We start from the raw sequence: 27,165 nt of genomic DNA, 5'->3' as shown, positions 1-27,165 counted from the left end.
CCCCAACCTTTGCAATCCTCAAGCTGGACCCAACACCCTCCTCCATTGAAGCTTCACCTATAACCCCACTTCATCCATCTCCCCAGAGAATGCTCTCTCTACCATCTTCTCCTTGATTGTTGACGATTGTGAGTAGCCAAGGATGTTGAAGAGGGGAAAGAGGAAAATCTCTTTAGGGTTCTTTGGTGGTCATTTAGCCGGTGGCTACCACAATAGAGAATATGCGTACGCCTACGGGCTATAGAGGAGGGTAGTGGCAACGCTAATACATGTGGCAAGGCATTCGAGTGGAATAGCAAGGGCATTGACACGCAGTAGGTGTGGGCCGTGACTGGAAACTTCATGGGCGTCCGCAAATATTGGCTTAGTGCATTCCCGAAATCAGTGCATTCCAAGAGACGACATCCTAGGTAGGAATCTTCGAAGGGCCAAGGTCTAAAAAAGACCCCTCTTAAAATAGCTCAAAGCTTCCTGACCCCGCTATTGGACATCAATGCACCCTTGCGAGGATCGATCGTATCAAAAAACAACACACGCCTACTTCTCTCTCTCTCTCTCTCTCTCTCTCTCTCTCTCTCTCTCTCTCTCTCTCCCTCTCCCCTTGACATCTCGGACAAGAAGCTCCTCAAGCACTTTTTGTGCTAATTCCCAAAATACCCCTTAAATTTCAAAATTCCCGAAAGTACTTTCAAAATTTTAAAATCCGTTTTTTAGTGCTTAGCATGTAATTTGTCGTAAAATAATGAAGCAATTCATCTCCAAAGCCTACATAACCAACACAAATTCTAGTTTTAGCATATTGTATTGATACAAAATTTTTTTGCATTTCTGGAAGCACGTAAAATAATGAAGCAATTCATCTCCAAAGCCTACATAACCAACACAAATTTGTCTTAAAATAATTTGCCACATGTAAAATAATGAAACAATCCAAAAAGCCTACATAACCAACACAAATTCTAGTTTTAGCATATTGTATTGAAAGTGCATCTCTGGCATCTCCAAAGCCACATGCAAAACAGCGCCTTCTCAGGAAAATGAGACTCTCTCTCTTTCTCTCTCTCTCTCTCTCTCTCTCTCTCTCTCTCTCTCTCTCTCTCTCTCTCTCTCTAACATTACATTCCATAACAATACACAGGCGCAAGGTGCCAAGGGAAGGGGAGGGGGGGGGGGGGGGGGGGGGGGGGGGGGGGGGGGGGGGGGGGGGGGGGGGGGGGGGGGGGGTGTTCATTTCATTTCATTTCTTGCATAATATGGCGGCTTCATTTCATTTCATATGGCGGCTTCATTTCTTGCATAATATGGCGGCGGCGGCACAGGCCCAGCTTGTAGGTGGAAACAACGCACACACACACACACACACACACAGAGAGAGAGAGAGAGAGAGAGAGAGAGAGAGAGAGAGAGAGAGAGAGAGAGAACGCTATGCTTATACCTGCAGCCGATGGTGTAGTCGTCGGATGGAGCCGGGTAGGGATGGCGTGAGCTGATGGCGTGAGCCCCACAGATGTCGGGTAGCTCCTGCGATGGCATGAGGCCCTCTCTATTGGAGAATGAGACCCTCTCTCTGTCTTTGCCGCAGCAGCGAAGGCAGGAAAATTCTCTCTCTCTCTGCCGCAGGAGGGCGGATGAGGCCGGGTAGCTCCTGCGATGGCGTGAGGCCCTCTCTATTGGAGAATGAGACCCTCTCTCTGTCTCTGCCGTAGGAAACTGCTCTCTCTCTCTGCCGCAGGAGGGCGGAATATGAGGCAGACCTCTCTCTCTCTCTCTCTTCTCTCTCTTGAGGATCTCTCTCTCTGGAGCGCGTGTGAGGACCTCTCTCTCTCTCTCTCGACGTGAAGAATGCAGGAGCAGGAGCACAACCTCGACCTCCACTCTCTCTCTCTCTCTCTCTCTCTCTCTCTCTCTCTCTCTCTCTCTCTCTCTCTCTCTCTCTCTCTCTCTCTCTCTCTCTCTCTCTCTCTCTCTCTCCCGCCCGCATTGATCAACACTTAGCATCGCCGGGCATGCCAACTTGAGTAGGCGGCTGACTGATGATGGTTTTTTTGAAAAGCCTTGACGGAGAGAGGTCGTGACTGTCCAGAAGCCCGCCCGTGAGGTGCCTGACTCTCTAGGAGTCGCCATGTGGCAGGGGGGGGCGGAATCCCCTCCCCTTTTATCTATTAGTATAGATTATTGGAGGTCTTCAATGAATCTAACCCTAAGGTCTTATGCTCCATTGGTTAGCCTTGCTCTTTGATAGACCATCTCTCATTTGGGCCCCTTTACCATTTGCCCCATGTTGAGATAGATCTATAAGCACATGTCTATATCTTAACCCTTGTTCCCGTTTATTCTCCCACATTAAGTGATCAGTTTAATATGAGAGAATCATTTGGGTTGGTTAGATATTAGATATTAGATTTTATGACATGAGGTTTTGTTAAAGATTTAAGAGTTTCAATAGCATTAACAACGCGCTGTCAAGAAATTTGCGGTCTTGCCAGGAAAGCACCGGGCTTATGGCTGTGAGAGTTTGTGAGAGAACTCAACAAAACTATATGAAGGAGTTAAACCATAGATGCCATGAAGACTAGGGTTTGGAAAGAAGTGTAATCAAAGAAGACCCACTCTTTCTCTCTTGCACGCACACACACAAAGAAAGAACGCAAAAGAGAATGTCAAAACAACACAAAGATGAAAACATCAAGGCTACGGTCATATCGTATCATGGGTAGTATGAAAGGGTTAATAGATGAGTTAATGGCATTCAATCTTGGCTGACCAAATAGGCTACGAATTGTTCTTTGGAATTGTAGTTTTGTGCTTACCATAATATATATATTTTTTCTAGTGATTGGGATTAATTGTGTGTACAAATCCTCTTGGTTCATAGCAAGATAACTACGCTTACATCAAAAGAAAAATTATAGTCTATGAGAGTAGTATGATGGGATCCGGTGATAGAAGTATTTCATTGAGCCTTTCAGGGCCGAAGAGAAACACTATACGTTGTTGAAGTGTAATTTACGGCTAATCCATACGTTAATTCTAATAGATCGTATAGAGTGAAAGCGATAGAAATGATCATCATGTGGGTTATTCATCTAGGATAGTATGTGAGAAATGGAGATATGAGAGAAGTGAAGAGATGAGAATTTTCCCTCCCAATCCTTATTCTTGCCCGTAGGCAATAAGGATACTGCGGGGAGAGATGTACCTGTAGAAAAGAGAACCTAGAATTTGCAGAGAGGATGAATTACTAAGAATGAGAGAGATAGGTTTGGTTAAGGAGATGAGATGAGATTAGATACATATATATATATATATATATATATATATATATATATATAATATATATATATATATATATATATATAATATATATATATATATATATATATAATATATATATATATATATATGTCGGATTAGAGATGAAAAAGAAAACAACAAGAAATCAAGAAAACATCAATGTAGAACACATCTTACTTGAAAAACCCTTCGGCACCATTATTGATGGAGAGAGAAGAAGAGGGGAGCACTCCACTTTGATTGATACGCCAAGTACAACACCTTCTTTGATTAGAGTTGATCTTCCAAGGATAGCGTACAAGAATGGCTAGTCTCCCTCTAGGAAAAAGTGTAGGCTTGGGCTTATATTAATGGCTAAGTACAATTAGGCATTACTACTCACTCCCTCAAGAATTCCTCTCATCAATAGCTTGAATGCTTGAGTTCTTTTCAAGGAAGAAGAGGTCCCCTTTTATAGGTGAAGGGAATCCCCAAGGATTTACACAAGAAGAGAGGAGCTAGTGTGAACAGGAATTGGAAAAGTTGGAAATGAGCTGTCCTTGCATGATGTGAGCAGACTGGGGTCCAGTATTTTGATCATATCTCCTCAATCGTGGCTCCAAATAAAAAAGTAAAAATATGGGCAGAAACTTCATCTCATTAGCTACGATTTTCATTTTAAAATCATTTTCCAATTCAGATTGGAACCTTGTGTAAAAAATTCATCAAAATAGAGTCCATTTCTGGCAGCAAAAGTCTTCCCGTGGTCCCCTTAGCCTAGACTTTCATTTAATTCCAAAGGACACCTCATGCCATATGAAAGCATGACATTGCTCCTTGACAAAGTTTTGTAATCATGCTTGCAATAATGCATTAAAATAGGTGTATCTTTGAAATCATGCCACCTAATGTCCCACTAGGATTTGATTCTCTCCTAGTAGCTATTTAAAAAGAAATATAAGAAAAGTATAAAAAATACATAGAATATATATATATTGGAGTTTACCCTAGATATAGGATCTAGCTAGGGTGTGAGATGATAATGAGATAGTAGAAATAAAGAATCAATTCTTTTTGCCCCAAGTTAAAGAGGCGGAGCTATTGAGCTTTCACTACAAAAGGCTCTTCATATTAGCGACGCTCACACAGCGACGTTCAAAAAAAAATTTCCCGGTGTCGCTATAAGCGTCGCTATGAGCGTCGCAAATTTACAAATAAATTTGCGACGCTCATAGCGACGCTCATAGCGACGCTTATAGCGACGCTCATAGCGACGCCGGCTGGGGTAAAAAAAATAAGCGAGCGCACCCAAAAACTCAGATCTCAGATCTGAGTTTTTCGACGCCCTCAAACAAGGAGCAGGTAACGCTCTCCCTCACTCTCTCTCTCTCTCTCTCTCTCTCTCTCTTTTTCTTCTCCACACACACACACACACACAAGGAGAGGAAGGAGAGCCAGGTATGCTCCTTCCCTCTCCTCATTCTCATGTTCCCTTCCCCTCTTTCTCTCTCCCTCTCTCTCTCTCTCTCACACACACATACACACACACACATAGTGTTTTTGAGAGAGAGAGAGAGAGAGAGAGAGAGAGAGAGAGAGTACAAACAAAAACAAAAACGCACACACACATACATAAACAAAGAATGCACACACACATTGAGAGAGAAAAAGAGAGACAGAGCATGCATAAACAAAAAACGCACGCATTGAGAGAGGAAAAGAGAGAGAGAACATGCATAAACAAAAAACGCACACATTGAGAGAGGAAAAGAGAGAGAAAACATGCATACGATCCAAAAAAACGCACACACATTGAGAGAGAAAGAGAGAGAAACTAATTTAACGTCGTAGGAAACTAATTAAAATTAAAAGACCTAAAGATCTAGCCGACGAGGAGTTGAACTGAAGACCTATTATTCAAGAGGGAAATGGCATAATCAATCTATCATACTTGGCATGGGTGATAGAAAGGTTATACCATTTATCTCTTTTTATTGGCACACACATCCATACACGCGCACACACACAAGAAGAAGAGAGTTATAACGTCGTAGGAAACTATCTTAAAAGACGTTAAAGATTAGGTTATATGTAGACTTACATTAAATTAGATTTAGGTTTATTTTTAACTAGATTTACGTTTATTTAAGCTAGATTTAGATTTACGTTATATTAGATTAGATTTAGGTCTCCATAGACTGCGATGCCTGCATGAAGCGGGTGAAGAAAGCCCTCAATGGAATATAGGGTATTGCTGCCTTCACTCATGGTGGGCTCCGTCGATCCAAAAGTACTGGTGAAATGTCTTCAGAAGATAGGGAAGAAGGTGGATCTTCAGGGCGGCAAGAGTCACTACATCCCCGACACAATGACCATCTAGACAACCTCTAGTCATTAGACTTACGTTAAATTAGATTTAGCTTTATTTTTAGTTAGATTTACGTTTATTTAGATTTACGCTTATTTACGTTAGATCGAGTCCACGCAAGAATTACTTACGGTTTAGGGTTTAGAGTTAGACGAACAGTGAAAAGATCTACTGTGAAAAGATGTTAAGATGAAGTGAAGTGCTACAGCTAGAGAAGAGGCAAAGGGATTTTGTCCACTACATGCAGTATCATGTAGACGTGGGTGTGTAGATTTCTTGTACCCACAAATATAGGTATTGACCAATAAAGACGAGATTATAACCTGGTGGTTCTGATCTCCGTGCACCTCTAGACCGAGGTGTGCGGGGATTGGACATGACTAGAGCATGTGAGGTAAAGAGAGAGAGAGAGAGAGAGAGAGAGAGATAAGACGAAATAATGCCAATAGAATATTAAATTTGTTGTCCAGGTTATAAGTTTTTTATCCTCATTATGAGTAGCGACGAGGATGTGGGACCATCCAACCGAAACACCTATCTCTCAACGAGGGTCTTATGTCCTTGTAATCAATGCAAGCATGCTGTGCGACGGACAAGACGTGTTTCTTTGCAGCACGTTCGCGAATTTGGCGAGTTCAATCCATCTATTATAGATCGAGTTGTTGCCAATTATAACTCGTCGGACTCTGACGCTGGCCAACAAGCAGCAATCTTGCAACCCAATAGACGTGTTCGCAGGCGCTTTGGTCAAGCAGCATATGTGAGGCCACAAGATGTAGCCTCTGACAGCTCGGGGGATGATCATGCAGAGCACATTCCCAACGAGGCAATGTTTGAGCCCGAGATTGATGAAATGATCGAGACGATCATGGATTCAGAAAGGCTTATCTATGATGATATGAAAAGTGAAGCCGATACGTCATTGTATAATGGAGCACGTATGTCTAGATTGAAAGCACTCCTGGTTCTTCTCAACATGCAGGCAAAGTTTGGATGGAGTGACACTAGCGTCACAGCGCTTTTCAGGTGATCTATTACAATTAGTTTACTTTAATAGAACTCTAAATGTATAATGATCTGATAGATTTTTACACGACTGTATCATATTTTTATGTTGTGTAGATTGCTGAAAGAGCACATACTACCAGCTGACAATGTGATGCCAGATTCCCGAGATGAAGCAAGAAAGATTTTGCGAAACTTGGGGATGGATTACAATTCTATCCACGCTTGTCCTAATGACTGCATTCTTTTCAGAGGGGAATACACAGACATGGAGAAGTGTCCGAAATGTGATTCCGAAAGATATCGAGTAGATCTCCACGGGACAAAAATTCCACAAAAGGTTTTGCGACATTTTCTTTGCTTCCTCGCATCAAGCATTTCTTCGAATGTAAGTCCATGGCCGCCCTAGAATCATGGCATGAGGAGAATAAATCTTCGGATGGTGTGCTACGAATTCCTGCAGATTGCGTGCCTGGAAACATATAGATGGAACATGGTCGGATTTTGCCAGGGAAGCTCGAAATTTGCGCTTAGGCCTGGCTATGGATGGCGTAAATCCATTTGGTCAAAGATCAACATCTTACAGTGTATGGCCCGTTGTCATCGTCAACTACAACATTCCCCCGTGGTTGACTACGAAGAAGGGGCACCTATGGCTAAGCTTGATTGTGCCAGGGCGATATAAAGTGGGGAATATGGATGTGTATCTTCGTCCACTATTGGAAGAGCTACAACAATTGTGGATTGGCATAGAGGTGGTGGATATGAGCCGACACACAGGACGACGGAATGCTTTGATCAGAGGTATTCTAATGTGGACCATGCATGACTATCCCGGGCTAACAGAATGCTCAGGTGATCTATTGACACTCCTCACTCAGACACTGTAAATCTTGTTTTTTCCCATAGTTGATCTATTATCATGTGTATACATATATGCACGGCTTCAAACAAGCGGATACAGAGCATGTGTCACATGTGGACCTAGACTGAATGCACGTAGGGCACCCTCACTGAAGAAGCAAATCTACGAAGGTCATCAAGCGTATCTTCCAGAGAATCATGTGTTACGCGACGGCTTTTTGGGAAGAGAGCCACCAAGGATGTCTGCACAAGCATGGTTAGAGCAGAAGGAGATGTGCGATGACGGATTGCCTCCAGGGATGAAGAGACTATCTCTATGGTACGAGTTACCATACTGGCCCCGACTCGTGATCAATCACTTGCTCGATCCAATGCACATATTCAAGAATGTGGGTAATCTACTATGGGACCATTTGACCGGCAAGAAAGATACTTTGGGAGCCAGAGTTGACCTTAGAAATGTGGATCGTATGGAGCAATATTGGCCGCAAACAGCGTCTGATGGATCGATAAAACTCCCTAAAGCACCATGGATTTTCACAGGAGCCCAAGAACGCAAAGTAAAAGAGGCCATTCGATCTTTGCGGACCCCCACTGGCGTAATGCACTCGCTCCGAACGTGTTTTACTAAAGAAGGAAAGCTTACCGGTTTGAAGTCACACGATTGGCATAAAATGTGTCAGGTACGTTCATAGTGGACTTTAATATCATTGCATAAAATGTGGACTTTAATATCATTGCTGCACATACTTTACAGTTTATTTTACCGGTTGCCATTGAGGGATGTTTGTCTCTCGACATCCGTAACACAATCTACAAACTTGCAAAGCTGGTGCAATGGATCTCACAAAAGGAGATCGACGTAGACTCCATACCATTCGCCAAACTAAATGCTGCGGAGCTTGTGTGCATGTTTGAGAAACATTTTCCTACTACAATGCTAACCATTCAGGTGCATCTTCTTGTTCACATAGTTGATGAGGTGGAAATAGCTGGCACAGTTCATTCCAGATGGATGTTCTTCTTAGAGCGTTTCATGAAAACGCTTAAGGGATATGTGCGTCAAAAGGCACGTCCGGAGGGTAGCATGGCAGAAGGTTGGTTGGTATCAGAGTCCCTAGTGTACATTGGAGAGTGGCTAGACGGATTTGATAAATCCCGGGACACGCTATGGCGAACCATAGATGATGAGCGCATATCTGGGATTGTCATGTGCAATCTCGGTGTTGAGAAGAAGATGACGGAAGATCTAGAGGCTAAAATCAACCGATTTTGCATGCTTCACAATCCAGTGATGCAAAAGTGGATTTCACAATATGAGGATGCAAAGCAAGAGCGACAAAGGGCACGAATCGAGTGGAGACGGGGAAGACGACCACCGATGCACTATCCAGCGGTTCTGGAGAGCCTACCAACCTTCATGAGCTTAAGATGGTTGCACAACCAATTGAAAAGCGCACAACAATGCGGTGACGAAGTGACTGAAGAAGAGTGGGAGTACTCTCGGGGTTGCGCGACCAAGGTAAGTTTGCAATGTACGACTAGCAAGTGACTTTATTTATAAACGTTTGAACGGCCACTCATAATCTTTGTTCGTTGTAGTATAAGTCATACACAGCAGCATGGTGTAAAGGTCGACATTTTAGGGTGGAACGAATCGACAAAAAGCGTTTTACTCAAGATTGTGGAATCATGGCAAAATTTGAACAGTCTAGTCGACGACGTTCCTCTGATGCAGATCCTGTGGTGGCGGAACTCACTTACTTCGGCACGCTGCAAGAGATTTTGAGGATCGATTACAGAGGATTTTTTGTCGACTTGTTCGACGTGCAATGGTTCAAGATAATCATGGAGGGTCGCAACGCTACTGTGCGTAGAGGAGAGTCTGGTTTTCTTGAGGTGGATTCTACTAAGAAATGGACTGACCTAAGAGACACTTTCGTACTACCCGAGCATTGTGAACAAGTAAGTATATAAATAGTTAACATCCCCCTTTTACAAGTTATGTGCTTGAAAGCTCTCATGTAAGTTATGTGGCTCTGGCAGGTAGTATTTCATCCTACAAAGTCTACATCAAACTGGTGGTACGTCATAGAGGTAGCCCCTCGTAGTGCAAGGACGTATGAAGGCTACCATGTGCCAATCACAACGACATCAATGGAGGAGATCAGAGAAGATGCTCAATCAGAAGCCGCTGCGGTGGTGCCAGACGAGCATCAAGATGCTACTACTCTATATGGGGTGCATGCAGAGGAGCTACAAAATGAAACAGAGGATATGTGTTTAAACGGAGAGCTCTATATAGATATAGGAAGTTATGCTGAGTTATGCGAGGATGAGAGAGAGATCTCTTAAAGCCACAAATATTGTATTTGAACAATTTTGCTCCGTGTTGTAAAAGCTCTGGCTCTCTAAGTACCTTCCATGGTGTATAACGCTCTTTTCTACTCGCGCTCACATCTTTTGATTGAAAATTCTGAGTTTTCGACTTGCCTCTTCTATCACTCGATTCATTGCGTCATTGTATTTATATGCGTCATTACGTCATTGTATTTAATGGTCTTTGCGTCATTGTCTACTCTATTCATTCAATATTAAGTTTAAATATTCGTGTGTTTAATGCAGGTATGGATGATGAGGAGTTTCTTTCTTCTTTGTCACCACAACAGAGACAGTGGTACGTGGAGCGTCATCGCTCTGGCGCATCATCGCGCGTTCCTACACCATCCGCATCTCCCTCTCTTTCGGAGCATTCGGCGCGCTCCGAAGCTTCGGCGTCGACGAGACGAGCATCACACTCGTCTAGACACCGGCGCTCTAGTGGTGGCGGTGGCGGTTGTTGTGGGGATTCCGCCACCGATGCCTCCACACCGCCTCGTGTTCGACGAGGCTCTTTACCCTCCCCTTCTTTGCCCGCCCCCACACCAGCCACAGCATCGCCATCTACGCCAGGTTTTGCACGGCTGACTGTTCCTAGAAGCTACACACCTCTACCTACTCCGCCAGGAGCCACCCCACTCGACACTCCTCGCTTCGGGGCCCAGACGCCGGTGGAGACACCTGACGTCCGTACCCCCATCGACACGCCGCTAGAGACCCCTGCCGGGACACCCAGGTTCACGCGTCACCGGCCAGAGGGCTTGCCTTACTCCGTCGACATCAGCGGCGGCATCATCATGGATGATGACGGCAAGAAGGTGATCTCGCGCATGCGTGGTCTTTGCTCTCAGCTGTTTAGACACTATATACTAAACAAATGGAGTGAAGTACCAAGTGATTTAAAAAACAGAGTCATCAGCATACTTCATGATGAGTTTCCCATTCCAACACGGGATCAGCGCTTCAATGAAGACCTGATGAAGATTCGAATGCGCGAATACTGCAAACACAAGCGTTCCGAAGTGCAAAAAGAAATCAAGAATGGGTGGAATAGGCCAGATTGGCTGGCCAAAGAAGATTGGAAGAATGCGAAGAAAGCAGCGCGCGAGAATCCCGACAAGTGGAAGCAACAAAAGGATGCAGCCAGAGCGCGAGTAGAGGCAGGGAGCTCGCACCACTTGGGGAGCGGTGGATGGGCATCATTTGAGGCCGATTTTGTAAGTCTTTTCACATTGCTCTTTATGCATGTTCGATAGTTTAGGGTTTATGAGTTTTTTAGTTCTAACATAATGAAATCTTTGTATGTTTTGACAGTGGTTGATGACAGGACGTGATCCCACACCGTACGAGCGCGAGTACACAGACAGGAAGGGCTTAAACGCCCTGATGGACATTCTCAGTTCTCGCGGCGGCATGGTTAGTATTAGGGTTTACTCTTTTTTATTTTTTGTATTGTTTTATAAATGTCGTTATATGTTTATATTTACTGAAAACTGTCTTATTGTCTTTTTTTGCAGAATCCGACAGATACGCCGCTTGGACGCGATGAGACGTCTGATTAAACGACGTCAGTTTAGCCGTAGCTAGATAGCATTAGTTTAGGGTTTCTCATAGCTTATGTATCATGAGACGGATTTTATACGTCTTTTTGAACCATGTATATTATTACATTTGTCACCGCAGTTCCTTTTGCCAATCAATTCTTTATGCCTATGATGTTGTACAATTGTCATTATTACATTTTCCAATCAATTCATTTTGCCTATGATGTGTACAATTGTCAATTTTGCAAACAATGCGTCTTGTGGGTGACTATTTTGGGTCTATTATCTACCTTTGCACTTTTTTTAAAAAAGTGAATCAAGTACAATATGGTTGATGGGTGGTAGGGCATTCAATGCCCTGCCACCAAAAAAATATTCTCTCGGGCGTCGCTATAAGCGTCGCTATTTATGGCTCTGTAGCGTCGCTATAGTCTTCTGTGAGAGCGTCGCTATAGGCGTCGCTCTATGCGTCGCTATCAGCGTCGCTATATAGCGACGCCTATAGCGACGCTCTCGTAGCGACGCTCATAGCGATGGTTTTAGCGACGCCGGGGGTTATAAAAACCCAATGTATTTCCGTCGCTAACAGCGTCACAAGAGCACACAACCTCTTGTAGTGTTTTCTCATAGTATTTTCTAATGGTAAAGTAAAGATAGGTTACCCTTGAGAAAAATAATAGGATGAGATAGAAGGCTTATTATTATACTTAAATATGCATATGTACATTATAAAAAAGATAATTATATATCTAAAAAATTAAAAGATAACTCTTGTAGCATGCGTTCCTACTATGTACGTGTCACATTACGACAACAAACTTTTGATCTGCAACAACAAATGGATCTCATATATTAGTCGTTGTGTCGATTCAATTTTCAACGCATTTTCCATTCTCGTGCAATTAATTTACCAATGACTAAATGTTTTAAGGATATATAATAAAGGAAAAAAATTGATGATCACTTACTGGGCCCTATTTGTAATCTTCATTTGATAGTGAAGCACTTATATTATAGTTGTTACAGCTTTCAATTGGACGTATAGAGAATACTTACACATGTTGTCACGTTTTTTTTTTTTTTTTGGAGGGTGGAGGGGGGAACCAAAATTGGACCATACTTCTTCTTGACTGCAACATTACTTAGGTCACATGCTAGTTCATATTTAAGAGCTTCACATGGGTCCTTCCAATTTGTTTCTTGCATGCTAAAACATGCAACATTACTTAGGTCACATGCTAGTTCATATTTAAGAGCTTCACATGGGTCCTTCCAATTTGTTTCTTGCATGCTAAAACATGCCTCAGAGGAGAAAGGGAAAAGTGTACAATTTTTTTGTATGTTTGTAAGAGGGTCCTTTTATTTACGGCATCTGGTTTCGAATGTCAATGTTAGCATTTAACTTGTCATAGAAGTTAACCTTTGAAATTTTTGGAGCTCTAAATGAAAAGAAAGAATATACACAAGAAGTTTTGTACAAATTCTCACAATAATTCGCACATTGTGACTTACCTCAACTTAATGAGCTTCTGTGAGGGAGGCACCGCATACCTAGCTAGGTACGATTGGGAGAAGGAGACCGCCGATCCGGTGGGGGGGTTGGCGGTCCCCTCCCCCAATCGTACCTAGCTAGGTATGTGGTGCCTCCCGAGCAGAAGCTCATGATGTTATGCATTGTATGAAAAACACCGGAAAAGACTCCATTTTCCTACATGAGAAAATTTCTAAATCTTCTTGTGATATATGAGACAATGTTTCATTCTTTGCTTGTTCACCATGGAATAAAATGGGTGATACTGATAATGAGCATGCCCATAAATAGGATCCTTGTGCGCATGAGGTATCAAGGAGTGAGGGACAGACTTACATGCAAAACACTGCAAAAATGGGCACGATCAGTGTTAGAAAAAAAACCGGGGTTTAACGTATTTTATCCGTCTGAAATTATAAAGTCCCGATTAGAATTTTGAGCTTGCCTTGAAGAAAACCAACAAATTGACACAAGTTTTAGTGTAATTATCGGCAAAAGCTTCAAATTTTGAGATGAAGAAAGGGAGAATTTCTAGTTTCTCCTTATTTTGATCAGTTAGAAGAAATGTATTTTTCTAGCCCTGGTCCGCAAGACGCTAGCAAAAACCAACCTCGAATCTCAATGTTAATTGGCCCTAGAGGGAGAAGGAAAACCAATAACACCATTGATGTGGATAAGATAACTATACTCATTGAATACATTGGTACGATGTATTGACATGCAAAGTTGGCTGTCAAATAGACAAGGTATCAAAAGTGTCAGCCACTTGATGATAACTTTTGTGTTGAGAGCCTTTTTGTGGAATCGTTTGTTTGGGATTTTTTTTTGCAAAATAGAATGTATCCTTTTCAATTCAAAGGTGAAAATATGCTATAAAATGGTTACCCCTCACATAAAATTCTAACTGCCTAAAATATTTTTAGTGTTATAATAGACACAATTTCTTCAACCCATCCTTGATAATTACAAAAAGCTTAAATCTCCAAATCAAAATGGCTTTGTATTTCCAAAAAAATTTAAATTTACTAGGAAAATAGTGAAGATGTTTTTGCTACTCTGATTATGAGCTCAAGGGAGAGTCTCGGGGAATTCACTATGTAAAAATAATTCTTTATTTATAAATTTTCAAGTATTATATGTACCTTTTATGTGTACATTTTTTGTGAAAGAAACTAGTTCTTATGTATGAAAATTTTCACTTTTTCAATTAAAAAATCATTTATGTAAGCACATTTTTTTATAAATGTACCTAATTATAAATCCCTTATTTTGTTCGCACATGTTATCTTACATATTTTCTAGTGGACATCTCGAAGGGAGAGCCAACGTGAGGACTTGCTTTTGTGACCATTATGGATGCTCTTACATACTTATAGTCATAAAAAAGCAACGTTCGCTTTAAGAAAATCTGGTCTGATCGCTGCTCAGGGTGCAGAATAGCTAGTGAAGACCTAGCCCACCTTTTCAAGGGATGTCAGGCTATCAGTGGCATGGCTAGGTAAATATGCAAGTGGATTCAAAGGACATGGAAAATTAAGTTCTTCAAGACTGATCTGCTCTTTGGTAGTAACAGGATGGGAAGTCCTGCTCTTCTTGTTTGCACTCAAATAATCAAATACTACTTCTTTCACCATATTTGGCAAGCAAGGAACCGCCACGTGTTTGAGGGGGATCTGGCTGTGGCAAGCTTTTGTGAAATCATACAAGAGAGCAGAGTGACAATCCACATGATCGGAGGCAAACAAGCCTCAGAGGATTGGTTTAGACCCAATACATGACATGATGACAACCTGTAATAAGTAAAGCCTAGGAGTAGTTGTGATCTCTCTATCAAGCAGAAAACTTGTAATGTTTTGACCCTCAAGGCTCGGTTTGAGCTTGAGGTTGGTGTATATTTCTGATTTTCTTAATACTATCCACTCACAATTGTGAGTTTTGCAAAAAAAAAAAAAAGTGGGTTGTGAAAATATTGCAATCTTTCAAAACTTAACTCAGTAAATACATGCAAACAATAGGTAGCTCGAACAAAAATTATTAAGATTCCTTTTGAAGTTTACACAAATAGGAGAAGGTTTTATTTTTGTCTTGTGGTCTTGCAATAGCATGGAGAACCTACAAGCTATGTCTCATCCTTTCTTTGCCACAATTCATCTCTTTCTTTGCCACAATTTATCGCTCTCTCTCTCTCTCTCTCTCTCTCTCTCTCTCTCGTTCGTGTGCATGCATAGACATGCGCCCACACACACACACACAAACTTGTTTGTTTTGTTTTCGGAGTTGGGTAGGGCATGTCAGACCGCTCGCCTCATACACCAAAAAAAGTATACAAGAAGAATGACCAGGACTATGCACCCAGAAACCGAAGGCAGGCAGGAAACTTGTTTGGCAAGAGTCATTTTTTCTATAGCATTATCATCAAGATATTTTGGTATCATAATGTTTAATGTATGGGGCCGAAAATGTATAGACCAATGTATATTGATACTATTGAGATTGTCCAATACTCTGTTTTGTTGTAGTTTGCATTTATATTCTCCCTCCCTCTTGTTGAGGGCCAACTGAAGTTTCCTTCATCGCTTTTTTTTAAAAAAATCTAAGAAAAACAAATTTTTCATATCCGTCTTGTACAGCAAGAGATACGTTTTTTCTCCTCTCTATGTTAGGGTATGTCTTTTCATTTTTTTATTTTTATTTTTTAAAACAAAACTTACAATTGTGAGTGAATTATATTGAACAGCTCAAAAAATTACAAGGTCTTGTCATGTTCATGTTAAGCCATGACAACATCCAGGGACCATAATTACATCGGCTATCAGGGCAGCCACCCCTACCAACCCGCCCTCTCATCCTTGATACAAGGTCCATAATCTTGTCATTCTGAGATCTTTTATTTACCGATGGCCAAGATTTGCCCCCATCCTAGGCATTCCATCTGTTGACAACAAGGCACAAGTAGTCCTAGACCAATCCTCCGAGTGTTGCTTGCGTCCGAGTGTCCATATTAGCACTTTGCTTTCTTGTATAATTTCTGCGAAGCTTGCCACCTCACAACCTCCTTCAAAAACACGGTGGTTCCTTGTCTGCCATACATTATGTAAGAAGAAGTATCTGACTATCTGAGTGTTGAGGAGGAGTGCAGGACTACTTGAATTCTTACCTCCAAGGAATAGGTTAGTCTTGAAAAAACTAATTTTCCATGTTCTTGGGACCCACTTGCATATTTTCCCTGCGAGGCCTTTGATAGTTGGGAAGTCCATGAATAGGTGGGCTAGATCTTTACTAGCCAACTTGCACCCCAAGCATCAATCTGACCCAATCCCTCTCTCCTGAATTTGCTTAGTGACCAATTACCTCGAATTATTTGAGGATTTCCAAAAGGAAACCTATAGTGCTATATATATATCCACAAAGTTGGCTTATGATCCCAAAGAAAAGCTTTGCATTTTTTTGGGATCAATTTCACCTGTAAATGCTATGTTTGCAAATCATTCCTCAACCTAAATTGTGCCAATGATCATGTGATGTTTTTGGTCATTTTTCAAAGTTTTGCAATCACGCTCTCTAAAACTCATCTTTGTTAGATCTTGATGGGTAGAGGAGAAGTTTAAGGGGAATTGACCAAGCTACAAGAGTGTGCTAATCCTGTTTATTACGTAGAATCTTTCCAAGATGCTCTAGCATCGTCAATTAGCATTTCCATTCAACTCATGATTTAAAACCATTCCTAATGGGGGGAGGGCTGGGTTTTGACCTCATCACCTAGATAGTATAAAGCTCAACCTTAACCTCTAGGCTACAAGCCCACGGTACCCTTTGGGGTGCCCTAACTATTAAACAAAATTTAAACCCCAAAACCCCGCCCCCCAAACAACCCCCCCCCCCCCCCCCCCCCCCCCCCCCCCCAAACCACCACCACCACCACCAAAAGAAAAAAAACTAATTAATGGCTTCCCTCAAAAACAACGTTTTGGGAACCTACTTTTTTTTTTTTTGGGGGCAAAATTTGCACTTCTTTTTTATTGACTTTGATAAAATCCAAAGGTAATATTCATTGCATAAGTAGATTCTATAACACGGAACACTTAATACCCTATTTAACTAACTATTGAAAGATGATAGAGTTTTTGAGGTCAAGCAAAATCAGAGCCATTCTAAGCACAATCTTCTCAAGATTGCTAATTTCAAAAGCCAAGCATGTAAATTGTGTATCTTATATTAATGTCTAATTATAACCTTTAAATTTGCCTAAATATCAAGCTTTTTCTAAAGGATTTTAAAGGCTATGATGAGGAGCTAGTTTTTTATGTATATTGTTCTATTACTTTATAATTGTTGTATCGAAAAAATGAGTAATCGTGAAAATGTCTCACCCTGTGGTCATAGTATGCTTTCAAAGTTGATGTGGTACTACATTTCGCTAGAAACATCAATTTCTTGCAGTCGGCTGTTGCAAAGCTAGAAAAATACATTTCTTCTAACCGATCAAAATAAGAGGAAACTAAAAATTCTCCCGATCTTCAGCTCAAAATTTGAAGCTTTTGCCGGTAATTACACTAAAACTTGTATAAATTTGCCGGTTTTCTTAAAGGCAAGCTCAAAATCTAATCGTGACTTTATAATTTCAGCTGGTTAAAGCGGTTTTTTTCTAACACTGGTCGACTGCATACTAAGAAGGTTAGGGATATTTCTAAATCATGAGGGAGTTTTCCCCACAAACTTTGATGGGTTGTTGATCACACCATCTATATGGTTCTTTTGTCCTCATAATTTTAATTTTTGCACATAAAATAAGGTACAAAAAAGTCACTTTTTTTTCCATTCTGATGAACTATCATCAAAGCTTATACAAGACATATACTCTTCGTCATGAGAAATCTTTATTTTTTTAAACTAAACTTCTAAGCTTGCTCTGTCGCGAACCCTCTCGCCTGGCTTGCTTCCCTCTCGGGCTTGCATCACGCCAGGGTTGGGAGCCGCCCTACCTGGCTCTACCGCTGACTTCCTCCTTCGTTGTTGCTACACGCTGTTGCTTTGTGCTCGCCGTCTTTGCTATTTGATCAGATAGAGAATCTTCGCAAGATTTTGCATATTTCGCTATTTTCTGAAATGAGTAGGACATACTAGACACGCTCATTCTACATTCATGATTGAGCAGCCATGAAACATGTCAAAAGCATCCCATCTTCAAGCCCTAAGCTCAAGAAAGCATTTTCTAAAAATAATAAGTCTCTTATGAAATGGGCTGTGATGTCCCTGTTAGGTTACCAACCTAGTGCTAATAATGCAACTTGCCAATCGTCATTTAAGCTTCATCTACTATGGTGTCGTATATTTTGGATGAAAAAATTCTAATTAAGCATAAAGCAATATATTGCAGATGAAGGACATGAGTAGAAAAAAAAGGACATGGACCACTAGTGTGGAGCATTTGTTTATTATGAAATAGGGAATACACGCTACATGGAAAAGAAAAGGAAAAACCCCTCCCAAAATGCCCTCAAATTTTCCGAAATTTTCAAAATACCCCTGGTTGTGAGATTAAATTTCTCCAAAGATAAAAGAATTTGTAGCTTTTCGTACGCAGATTGATTGTCCATCAATACAAGATGCTAAAAGTAGAATTTGAGTTGGCTATGTAGGCTCCAGAGATGAATTGCTTCATTATTTTTAGACATAATTGCCTTTTTTGCGAGGTAATTTGAGATAAATTACATTCTAAGCACTCAAAACAGATATCAATTGCCAAAAAGGAATAAAAATTAGAAAATATTGAACAATCCAACCAAAATATATACAAAGGTATTTTGAGAAATTTGGAATTTAAATTGAGGGGTCTTTTGGGAATTTTACCAAATCAGGGGGGTATTCTGGTAATTTTTCCAAAAGAAAATCCCCCCTCTGGCATCTTATATGATGGTAAAAATGCGCTTAAGATAAGGGGGGTCACGGGGAGGGTGGGAGTTGTACCATGGGGGTCACGTCATGACATAAAGCTTGAGCCTTGGGCTGAGGGGTACGTCACAGAGAGAGAGAGAGGGAGAGCGCCAAACGCAAAAGGGCGGAGAGAGGAGAGAGACGGGAAAAGCAAGAAGGCGAGAAAGCTATGCATGATCGATATAAGGAGGTATTATGGACCATGCACGCAATGTGTGGGTGCAATAATGGCGCACAAGCAGACATGGGCGGCAGCATTGGGGGTGGTGCTGCTACTGATGCTGCAGCAGGCGGAGGCGCTGAAGTACCCATGTGGGCGCGGCTTCGAAGGGCTGGGCTTCTGCGACATGCGCCGGGGAGTGGCGGACCGGGTAGCGACGCTGGTGGCCAATCTCACGCTTCAAGAGAAGGTGCTTCAGCTGGTGAATGGGGCGGCCGGCGTTCCTCGCTTGGGTCTGCCTCCCTACCAGTGGTGGTCGGAGGCCCTGCACGGCGTTTCTAACCAAGGCCCTGGCACCTCCTTCGCCCACTCCATCCCGTCCGCCACCTCCTTCCCCCAGGTCCTCCTCTCCGCCGCCTCCTTCAATTCATCCCTATTCCTTGCCATCGGCCAGGTAGAAAATCTCTCCCCCTCAATAGAGAGAGAGAGAGAGAGAGAGAGAGGGGGAGAGGGAGAAGAAGAGATTTTTAACGTCGTAGGAAACTATCGAGAGAGAGAGAGAGAGAGAGAGAGAGTTTGAACAGTAGCCCAACCCAATGCTCACATTCTTCCAGTTCAACCCCTAGGTTCAAGCTATTTTCCCTAACCAAAGAAAATAAGGGCGAACTTGAAATTTTCTCCCGATTTTTAGGTCAAAATTGCTTTTGCTGGTACTTACACTAAAACTTGTCTAAACTTCTAGGTTTTTTTCAACGTCTTTTTAACTTCAGCCAATTAAATTACATTGGATTCCGGTTTTTTTTCTAACACACACACACACACACACACAGAGAGAGAGAGAGAGAGAGAGAGAGAGAGAGAGAAACAGAGAGAGATTTTGAATGTCAAGGTTGCTAGCCAACCGGCCATTGCTCACATTCTATTTTTGCAAAAGCCATAAACAAGCAAGCTTTGAATATGCTTTTGTGAGTTGCATGGTGGCCCTTGACTCTCAACTTTAACCTAGATACACAATGCACACCCAAGCTTGGCCATGAAGACATGGCAAGATTGTTGGTGGTGTGAGATGGGTAGTAGACGAGATGGTGGGTTGTCAAGACCCCCTGCACAAACTCGAGAGGGGGTTGAGCTATTAACAACACTTGAACACAAGAAGATTTAGAAAATTTTTCATGTAGGAAAACGGAGTCTTTTTCAGTGTTTTTCAAACAATGCATAATATCATGAGCTTATGCTCGAGAGGCACTGCATACCTGGCTAGGTACGATTGGGGGCAAGGGACCACCGGCCCCCCCACCGGGCCGGCGGTCCCCTGCCCCCAATCGTACCTAGCTAGGTATGCGGCGCCTCCCTCACAGAAGCTCATGATGTTGAGGTAAGTCACAATGTGGGAAATATTGTGAGAATTTGTCCAAAACTTCTTGTGGAAGTAGCGAACTCCGAAACAATATGCGCTTTTGACTTCTAAAAATATAATGTTTTGTGTGTGTAATGCTTGCTCATCCATCCCCCAAAGCGATGGGCAAGCACTGTTTTTTGTGTGTATCCAACCTTACTTCCAACAAATTTTTTATAAGGTAATAAAATTTTGAAAATAAAACGAATTATAGAAATTAGAGAGTAATTAATCGTTACAGTGTGAGCTATTTACTAGAAAAAAAGGCTTGATATGTTAGAAATTGCTTACTGTGCACATGCTCTTAGGCTTCACCCACATGATCCCTTCTCCTAGTCATTGTGTATTTAGAGACTAGGTCCAATACTACTTTTTGTTTTCGGAGTCAGGTAGGGCACGCCCGGCCGCTCCCCTCATAGTCCAATACTAGAGAGAGAGAGAGAGAGAGAGAGAGAGAGAGAGAGTAAGAAATGATTGAGAGAGTAAAGAAAATTGTCTTGGTATTTTAAATCTCAAGATTAAACATTAAAGAACAAACAATGATTTGAAGTATTCATTTGCAACCATCATTGTCTTATCTCCAAAGCTGAAAATACCATCCAAACATTAAAGCCTTTGCCATAAGCAGGCCAAAAACTAGGTTTAATCTAAATAAAATTACTTTCCTAAAATCATTTAGCGCCTAGCAAATTCGACGTGAAGGCCTTTTATCTAGCATTTATTTATTTGCTTTATTAATTTTTTTTGGAGAGAGTGGAAACTATCCCAAGAGACCTTAAAGATCTATCCGACGAGGAGAGTTGAACTGAACACCTGTTAGGAGAGAGAGAGAGAGAGAGAGAGTGGATGAAGAAAGATTTCCCCAAGAGACCGTCAGGATCTATTCTATAAGTTTTGATCTCAAGAGGTATTCCGCGAGCGAGCGAGCGAGAGAGAGGGAGGGAGGACGATCTGCGCATCGAGGTTGAAGGAGCTCTCACGTGGAGAGAGAGATAGAGAGATAGAGAGAGAGAGAGAGAGAATTTGTCTGACGGGGCTCTGACGTGAAATGCAGGCAATATCAACAGAGGCACGGGCCATGTACAACATGGGATTGAGCGGGCTCACCTACTGGAGCCCCAACATCAACATTTTTCGGGACCCGCGGTGGGGCCGGGGCCAGGAGACGCCAGGAGAGGACCCCTTGCTTGTCAGCTCCTACGCAGTCAATTTTGTTCAAGGCTTGCAGAGCATTGATGCCTCCGACCCCACCAAGTCACTCAAGGTCGCCGCTTGCTGCAAGCACTATACGGCTTATGACATCGACCAATGGAAAGACGTCGATCGCTTCCATTATAATGCCAATGTATGTCCCTTCTTCGACATTGCATGTATGTGTATGTGCTTCTTTTCTGCATGCAACCAATGCTCTTGAAGTAAAGTTTTAGTCTACAGGGTTAATAATTACTTACCATAAAACAATGGAAACATGTGCATCGGTAAGCTTGTCAGGAGCTTCATGAGGCAAAATTAGAGGCAAAAGTGTCAATTACTTATCGTGAGACGATGCAAGCATATGCGCCGTCCGTAAGCTTGTCAAGAGCTTAATGAAGCAAAATTAGAGTCAAATGTGTTAATTACTTATCTCGAAATTATGCCAACATGTGTTTCGGTAAGCTTGTCAAGAGCTTAATGCAGCAAAATTAGAGTCAACTGTTAATTACATCCTCATGAAACAATGCAAATGTGTGCGTCGGTAAGCCTGTCAGGGGTGTAAATGAAGGAGAAGAGTTTGTGTAAAATCATTGCTTGCTTGCCCACAAAGGAGGGGTCACTAATCAAAAGCTTCCTATATGACATGCGTTCAACTTATTACTAATAATACCCCTACATACATGCTATATTTACACTATATGAATTGACTTTTTGAAGTGCATATATCTGATTGCAGGTCAATGCACAAGATCTTGGAGATTCGTACCAGCCACCCTTCCAAGCATGCATAGAGGAGGGAGCTTCTGCATGCGTGATGTGCTCTTATAACCGTGTAAACGGTGTTCCATCTTGTGCAGATAAAAGCATGCTTAACGACATTGTGCGCGACCAGTGGGGACTTAATGGGTAAGCCTTTATCTCTAGCATTATAGTTTTCAAAACTTAAGGATTAGTACAGCAAGCTCTTCAATGTTCTGCTGCTGATTTTCCTCTGCAGGTACCATAGCTAGTAAAATTTCTTTGCAGTATTTTAATTTCATCCTATGTTCAAATTTTCAGTTACATTGTATCGGATTGTGATTCGGTGGAGGTCATGTATGATTATATGCACTACACCACCACGCCTATGCAGGCCGTCGCAGATTCAATACTTGCAGGTAACAAAATTGATATGGAGAAAGCAGAAAAATTGTAGCTGGCTGTAAGCACAATTCTTATTCTTTTTTTTGCTAAATTGACAGGGCTGGATCTCAATTGTGGGGACTTTCTCTCGCATTATGCAGCGCTAGCAGTGGCAGAGGGGCTGGTACATGAGGAGGATATTGATAAGTCGCTGACGTATTTGTATACGACACTAATGAGACTGGGCTACTTTGATGGGAATCCAAGGAAGCAGAAGTATGGAGAGCTCGGGCCCAACCAGGTTTGCTCGGATGAGCACAAGCAGTTGGCGGTGGAGGCAGCAAAGCAGGGTATGGTGCTGCTCAAAAACTTGAACCAGACCCTACCCTTGTCCAAGAATCTTGGGCAAGTGGCTGTCATTGGCCCAAATGCCGACGCCAGCGAGATGCTAAGAGCCAATTATGCAGGTTTGCCATGCCGGAACACAACTGTTGTGAGTGGGATAGAGCGATATGCGGATGTGCTTTACCTAAACGGCTGCAGCGGCACAGTGTCATGTGATGGACTTTATTTCGCACAAGACTTAGAAAACTTAACAATGGCAGTCGAGCAGGCCGATGCAGTGGTCCTAGTGATGGGCTTGGATCAAACTCAGGAGAGGGAAAGCTTTGACCGCACGACGCTTCTCTTACCAGGCCAACAAAAAACCATTATCGAGCATGTTGCCAATTCTGCAAGCAGCCCTATTATCCTAGTCATCATGTCTGGTGGGCCCGTCGACATTTCCTTTGCCCAATCGAATCCGTCCATCGGTGCCATACTTTGGGGTGGCTATCCTGGCGAAGCTGGTGGGGAGGCGGTCGCCTCCATTCTTTTCGGTGATCATAATCCATCTGGGCGCCTTCCAAACACTTGGTACACTGAAAACTACACGCAGTGGTCCATGGCGGACTCGCGCATGCGATCCGACCCCTCTACCGGCTACCCTGGCCGCACCTACCGATTTCAGAGCTCATCAGACCTTACATTGTACGAATTTGGATATGGCCTCAGCTACTCAAACTTCTCAATGTCCATCGCTGCCAACACTACCAGTTTCAATCTCACAACCACAACAAAGAACAACACATTTTGCGACGACCAGGCAAAATGCGACGTGCTCATCGTGGATGATGTGCAGGGGTGCTTCTCAATGGAAGTAAACATTGATGTTCATAATGGGGGACCAATGGATGGTACAAACACAGTGCTACTCCTGTGGCATCCGCCGGCAGCTATGACGACATCTCTCGGAGCTCCGCTTCGTCAGTTGATTGCCTTCCAACCTCAAAGAGTGCCTGCTAATCAGACCGTGCGCACATCCTTCCCCATCGATGCTTGCAAACAATTATCTTTCCTTGCTCCGGATGGGCTCACCCGGTTGCTTCCTCTGGGTTCCCATTCACTTTCAGTCATTGCAGACCCGATTGCACCTACCATGTCTGTAATTATTGGTACATTGCAGAGTCTTTCCTGAAGGAATCCATCCGGAACGTACTCTCTTTGTTTGAGAGAATGCACATCTGTCAGTAGAGCTGTAATTTTCGATTTGCACCGTAGCATTGTCGGGAAATTTTGCTAGTCAGCAATCAGCAAAGATCCACCAATTCATTGATCTGTTCACCAAGTTGAAGGCATGATAACACCATGATCTCTCTCTCTCTCTCTCTCTCTCTCTCTCTCTCTCTCTCTCACACACACACACACACACACACGGCTCCAAGAAAGCTATGTCCCTCTAAACACTAGGCTTTGCTTTGAAGCAAAGCCGAGTAGATTGAGCATTAAAGGACAATGAGGGTTAGTCAAAATTGCTCTTGTTTTCCCCATGAATGCATTTTGTCTCAGAGTGCCTCCCCAAATTAATAAAACTCCTGGTCTTAAGGTGATAGCTCACTTTGCATTACTTGGCCTTATGAACAAATGCAAATGGCACGTGGCATCTGCAAACCGATATCAATGAGAAGTAGACAACTGGGTTGCATTTATTCGCTTGAATAATGGAAAAAAATTCTATTTATTTGAAAATAAACGTGTTTTCTCATATTCTACGCGAATAAATGAATAAAGTACTATTTAATCGTTCATTATTCTATCGATTGATAAGCTTATCGATCGATAAGCTATTTAATCGTTCATTATTTTATAGATACTATTTAATCTAATCGACCGACGAGAGAGAGAGAGAGAGAGAGAGAGAGAGAGAGAGTATTTATAAGTGGCTAGACGGAGAGTATGTAAGCGGCTACATATATATATATATATATATATATAATCAATTGACATTTTTTGCTGCTTATACATACATAAAGAACGAATAAATGAATAAAGTACTATTTAATCGTTCATTATTCTATCGATTGATAAGCTTATCGATCCATAAGCTATTTAATCGTTCATTATTTTATCGATACTATTTAATCTAATCGACCGACAAGAGAGAGAGAGAGAGAGAGAGAGAGAGAGAGAGAGAGAGAGAGAGTATTTATAAGTGGCTAGACGGAGAGTATGTAAGCGGCTACATATATATATACTCTCATATATATATGTAGCCGCTTACATACTCTCCGTCTAGCCACTTATAAATACGTAGCCGCTTACATACTCTCCGTCTAGCCACTTATAAATACTCTCTCTCTCTCTCTCTCTTAAAGTACTATTTAATCGTTCATTATTTTATCGATTGATAAAATAATCGACCGACAAGAGAGAGAGAGAGAGAGAGAGAGAGAGAGAGAGAGAGAGAGTATTTATAAGTGACCGACAAGAGAGAGAGAGAGAGAGAGAGAGAGAGAGAGAGAGTATTTATAAGTGGCTAGACGGAGAGTATGTAAGCGGCTACATATATATATACTCTCTCTCTCTCTCTTAAAGTACTATTTAATCGTTCATTATTTTAAGATTAAAATAATGAACGATTAAATAGTACTTTAAGAGAGAGAGAGAGAGAGAGAGAGAGAGTATTTATAAGTGGCTAGACGGAGAGTATGTAAGCGGCTACATATATATATACTCTCTTATATATATAGCCGCTTACATACTCTCCGTCTAGCCACTTATAAATACTCTCTCTCTCTCTCTCTCTAGCCGCTTACATACTCTCCCTCTAGCCACTTATAGATACACACACTCTCTCTATTTAATTATAATAACACATGCTATCTCTCTATCTTGTAGCCGCACCCACTCTAGCTATTTACGATCACATTCTCTCTCTAGCTTGCAGTCACATACCCTCTCTGTAGTTAAACGCAATTGATTAATTACACTTTAAACTGTAAAAATATAAGATTATTAAAAATATAATTACCCTCTCTCTAGTTACACGCAAGTGATTAATTACACTTTGAAATGTAAAAATATAAGATCATTAAATGTTTTCAAGTATGTATGTGTACATGTATGCCTATTTGATACGACTATGGCGTCTCCTACTTGCATATGTGATATGTAGAGTAGATAGAAACTACCGGCAATTTTTTTATTCATCATCTAGTGCGTCATACCCTAAAGGTAGTTTCGGGAGTTGGGGTTTAGACATTATATTTGTGGGTTGTTTTAATTGGATACAGTCGACTTCTTACTCTCACTGTAATTTAGGAAAAAATTAAATGACACACCTTTTGTGTTTGACTGAGGTGCTATTTTAGGAGACCATAGATAGCATGTACGTTGTTTTCGCCCACGGTGTTTTCTACTTCCTTCACTGCCTTTTAGGGTTGGCATAGCTGTAGCATACTGTGAGCTATCAATTAATCACATGCTTCTCTCTGTGTTTTGATCCTTACCATAGCCTTGTTTCTTACAAAGAGAGAAGTGAAGTCGCTATTCATAGTGACTTGTTTTCAATGTAATCTCTCTCGGCGTTCGGATCCACAATTACTGATCCTTTGCTCTTACAATGGGACTAAAACCCCCTGTGTTTGATCTTGGTAGTGGCTTAGGTACTTATAATGGGAAAGATTACAAATTGTATCATTGTTTTACTATTTGTGTGTGCTTGGTTTATACTCATAGTGACTTGTTTTGAATGTAATCTTGCCTGGCTCTCGGATTCATTGTTACTCTTTTTCTCTTACAATGGGGCTAACCCCCTACTTTCAATCTTGGTAGTGACTTAAGTACTTACAACGGGCAAGACTAGATGCAATGACATTGTTTTATTATGACTGTTTTCTTGGTTTAGGGTTGTAGAGACTTGTTTTCAATGTAATCTTGCCCGGCCTTTGGATCCACGATTACTCCCACTATAAAACTTTAAAAACGTTACCACAACCATTTATTGCATTTCGGAGAGACCAACGGGGGGAGAGAGAGAGAGAGAGAGAGAGAGAGAGAGAGAGAGAGAGAGAGAGA

The 27,165-nt window shown here is 41.8% G+C and overlaps 1 protein-coding gene across 1 annotated transcript; it reads left to right on the top strand.

The window, feature by feature from the left end:
• Window positions 1-19,096: 19,096 nt before the first annotated feature.
• LOC147452417 (putative beta-D-xylosidase 5) lies at window positions 19,097-24,436 on the top strand. Its single transcript, XM_086518127.1, has 5 exons — window positions 19,097-19,512; window positions 21,509-21,799; window positions 22,385-22,554; window positions 22,708-22,805; window positions 22,890-24,436. The coding sequence occupies exons 1-5, from the start codon at window positions 19,126-19,128 to the stop codon at window positions 24,284-24,286; spliced, it is 2,343 nt and encodes a 780-aa protein (XP_086374253.1). The 5' UTR covers window positions 19,097-19,125; the 3' UTR covers window positions 24,287-24,436.
• The last annotated feature ends 2,729 nt before the right edge of the window (window positions 24,437-27,165 follow it).

The sequence above is a fragment of the Adiantum capillus-veneris genome, chromosome 8 (genome assembly GCF_014529385.1).
Source record: "Adiantum capillus-veneris isolate H3 chromosome 8, ASM1452938v2, whole genome shotgun sequence".
NCBI classification, from domain to species: Eukaryota; Viridiplantae; Streptophyta; class Polypodiopsida; order Polypodiales; family Pteridaceae; genus Adiantum; species Adiantum capillus-veneris.
Note: the sequence above shows the minus strand (reverse complement) of the source record. Positions and strands in the feature narration are given on the sequence as shown.

What these genes read in the sequence shown, in the direction of transcription:
- LOC147452417 (XM_086518127.1), top strand. Translation starts at nt 19,126, where the DNA reads ATGGCGCACAAGCAGACATGGGCGGCAGCATTGGGGGTGGTGCTGCTA. An exon ending in TATTCCTTGCCATCGGCCAG is followed by an intron (nt 19,513 to 21,508) that starts GTAGAAAATCTC and finishes CGTGAAATGCAG; the next exon opens with GCAATATCAACAGAGGCACG. An exon ending in GACCAGTGGGGACTTAATGG is followed by an intron (nt 22,555 to 22,707) that starts GTAAGCCTTTAT and finishes TCAAATTTTCAG; the next exon opens with TTACATTGTATCGGATTGTG.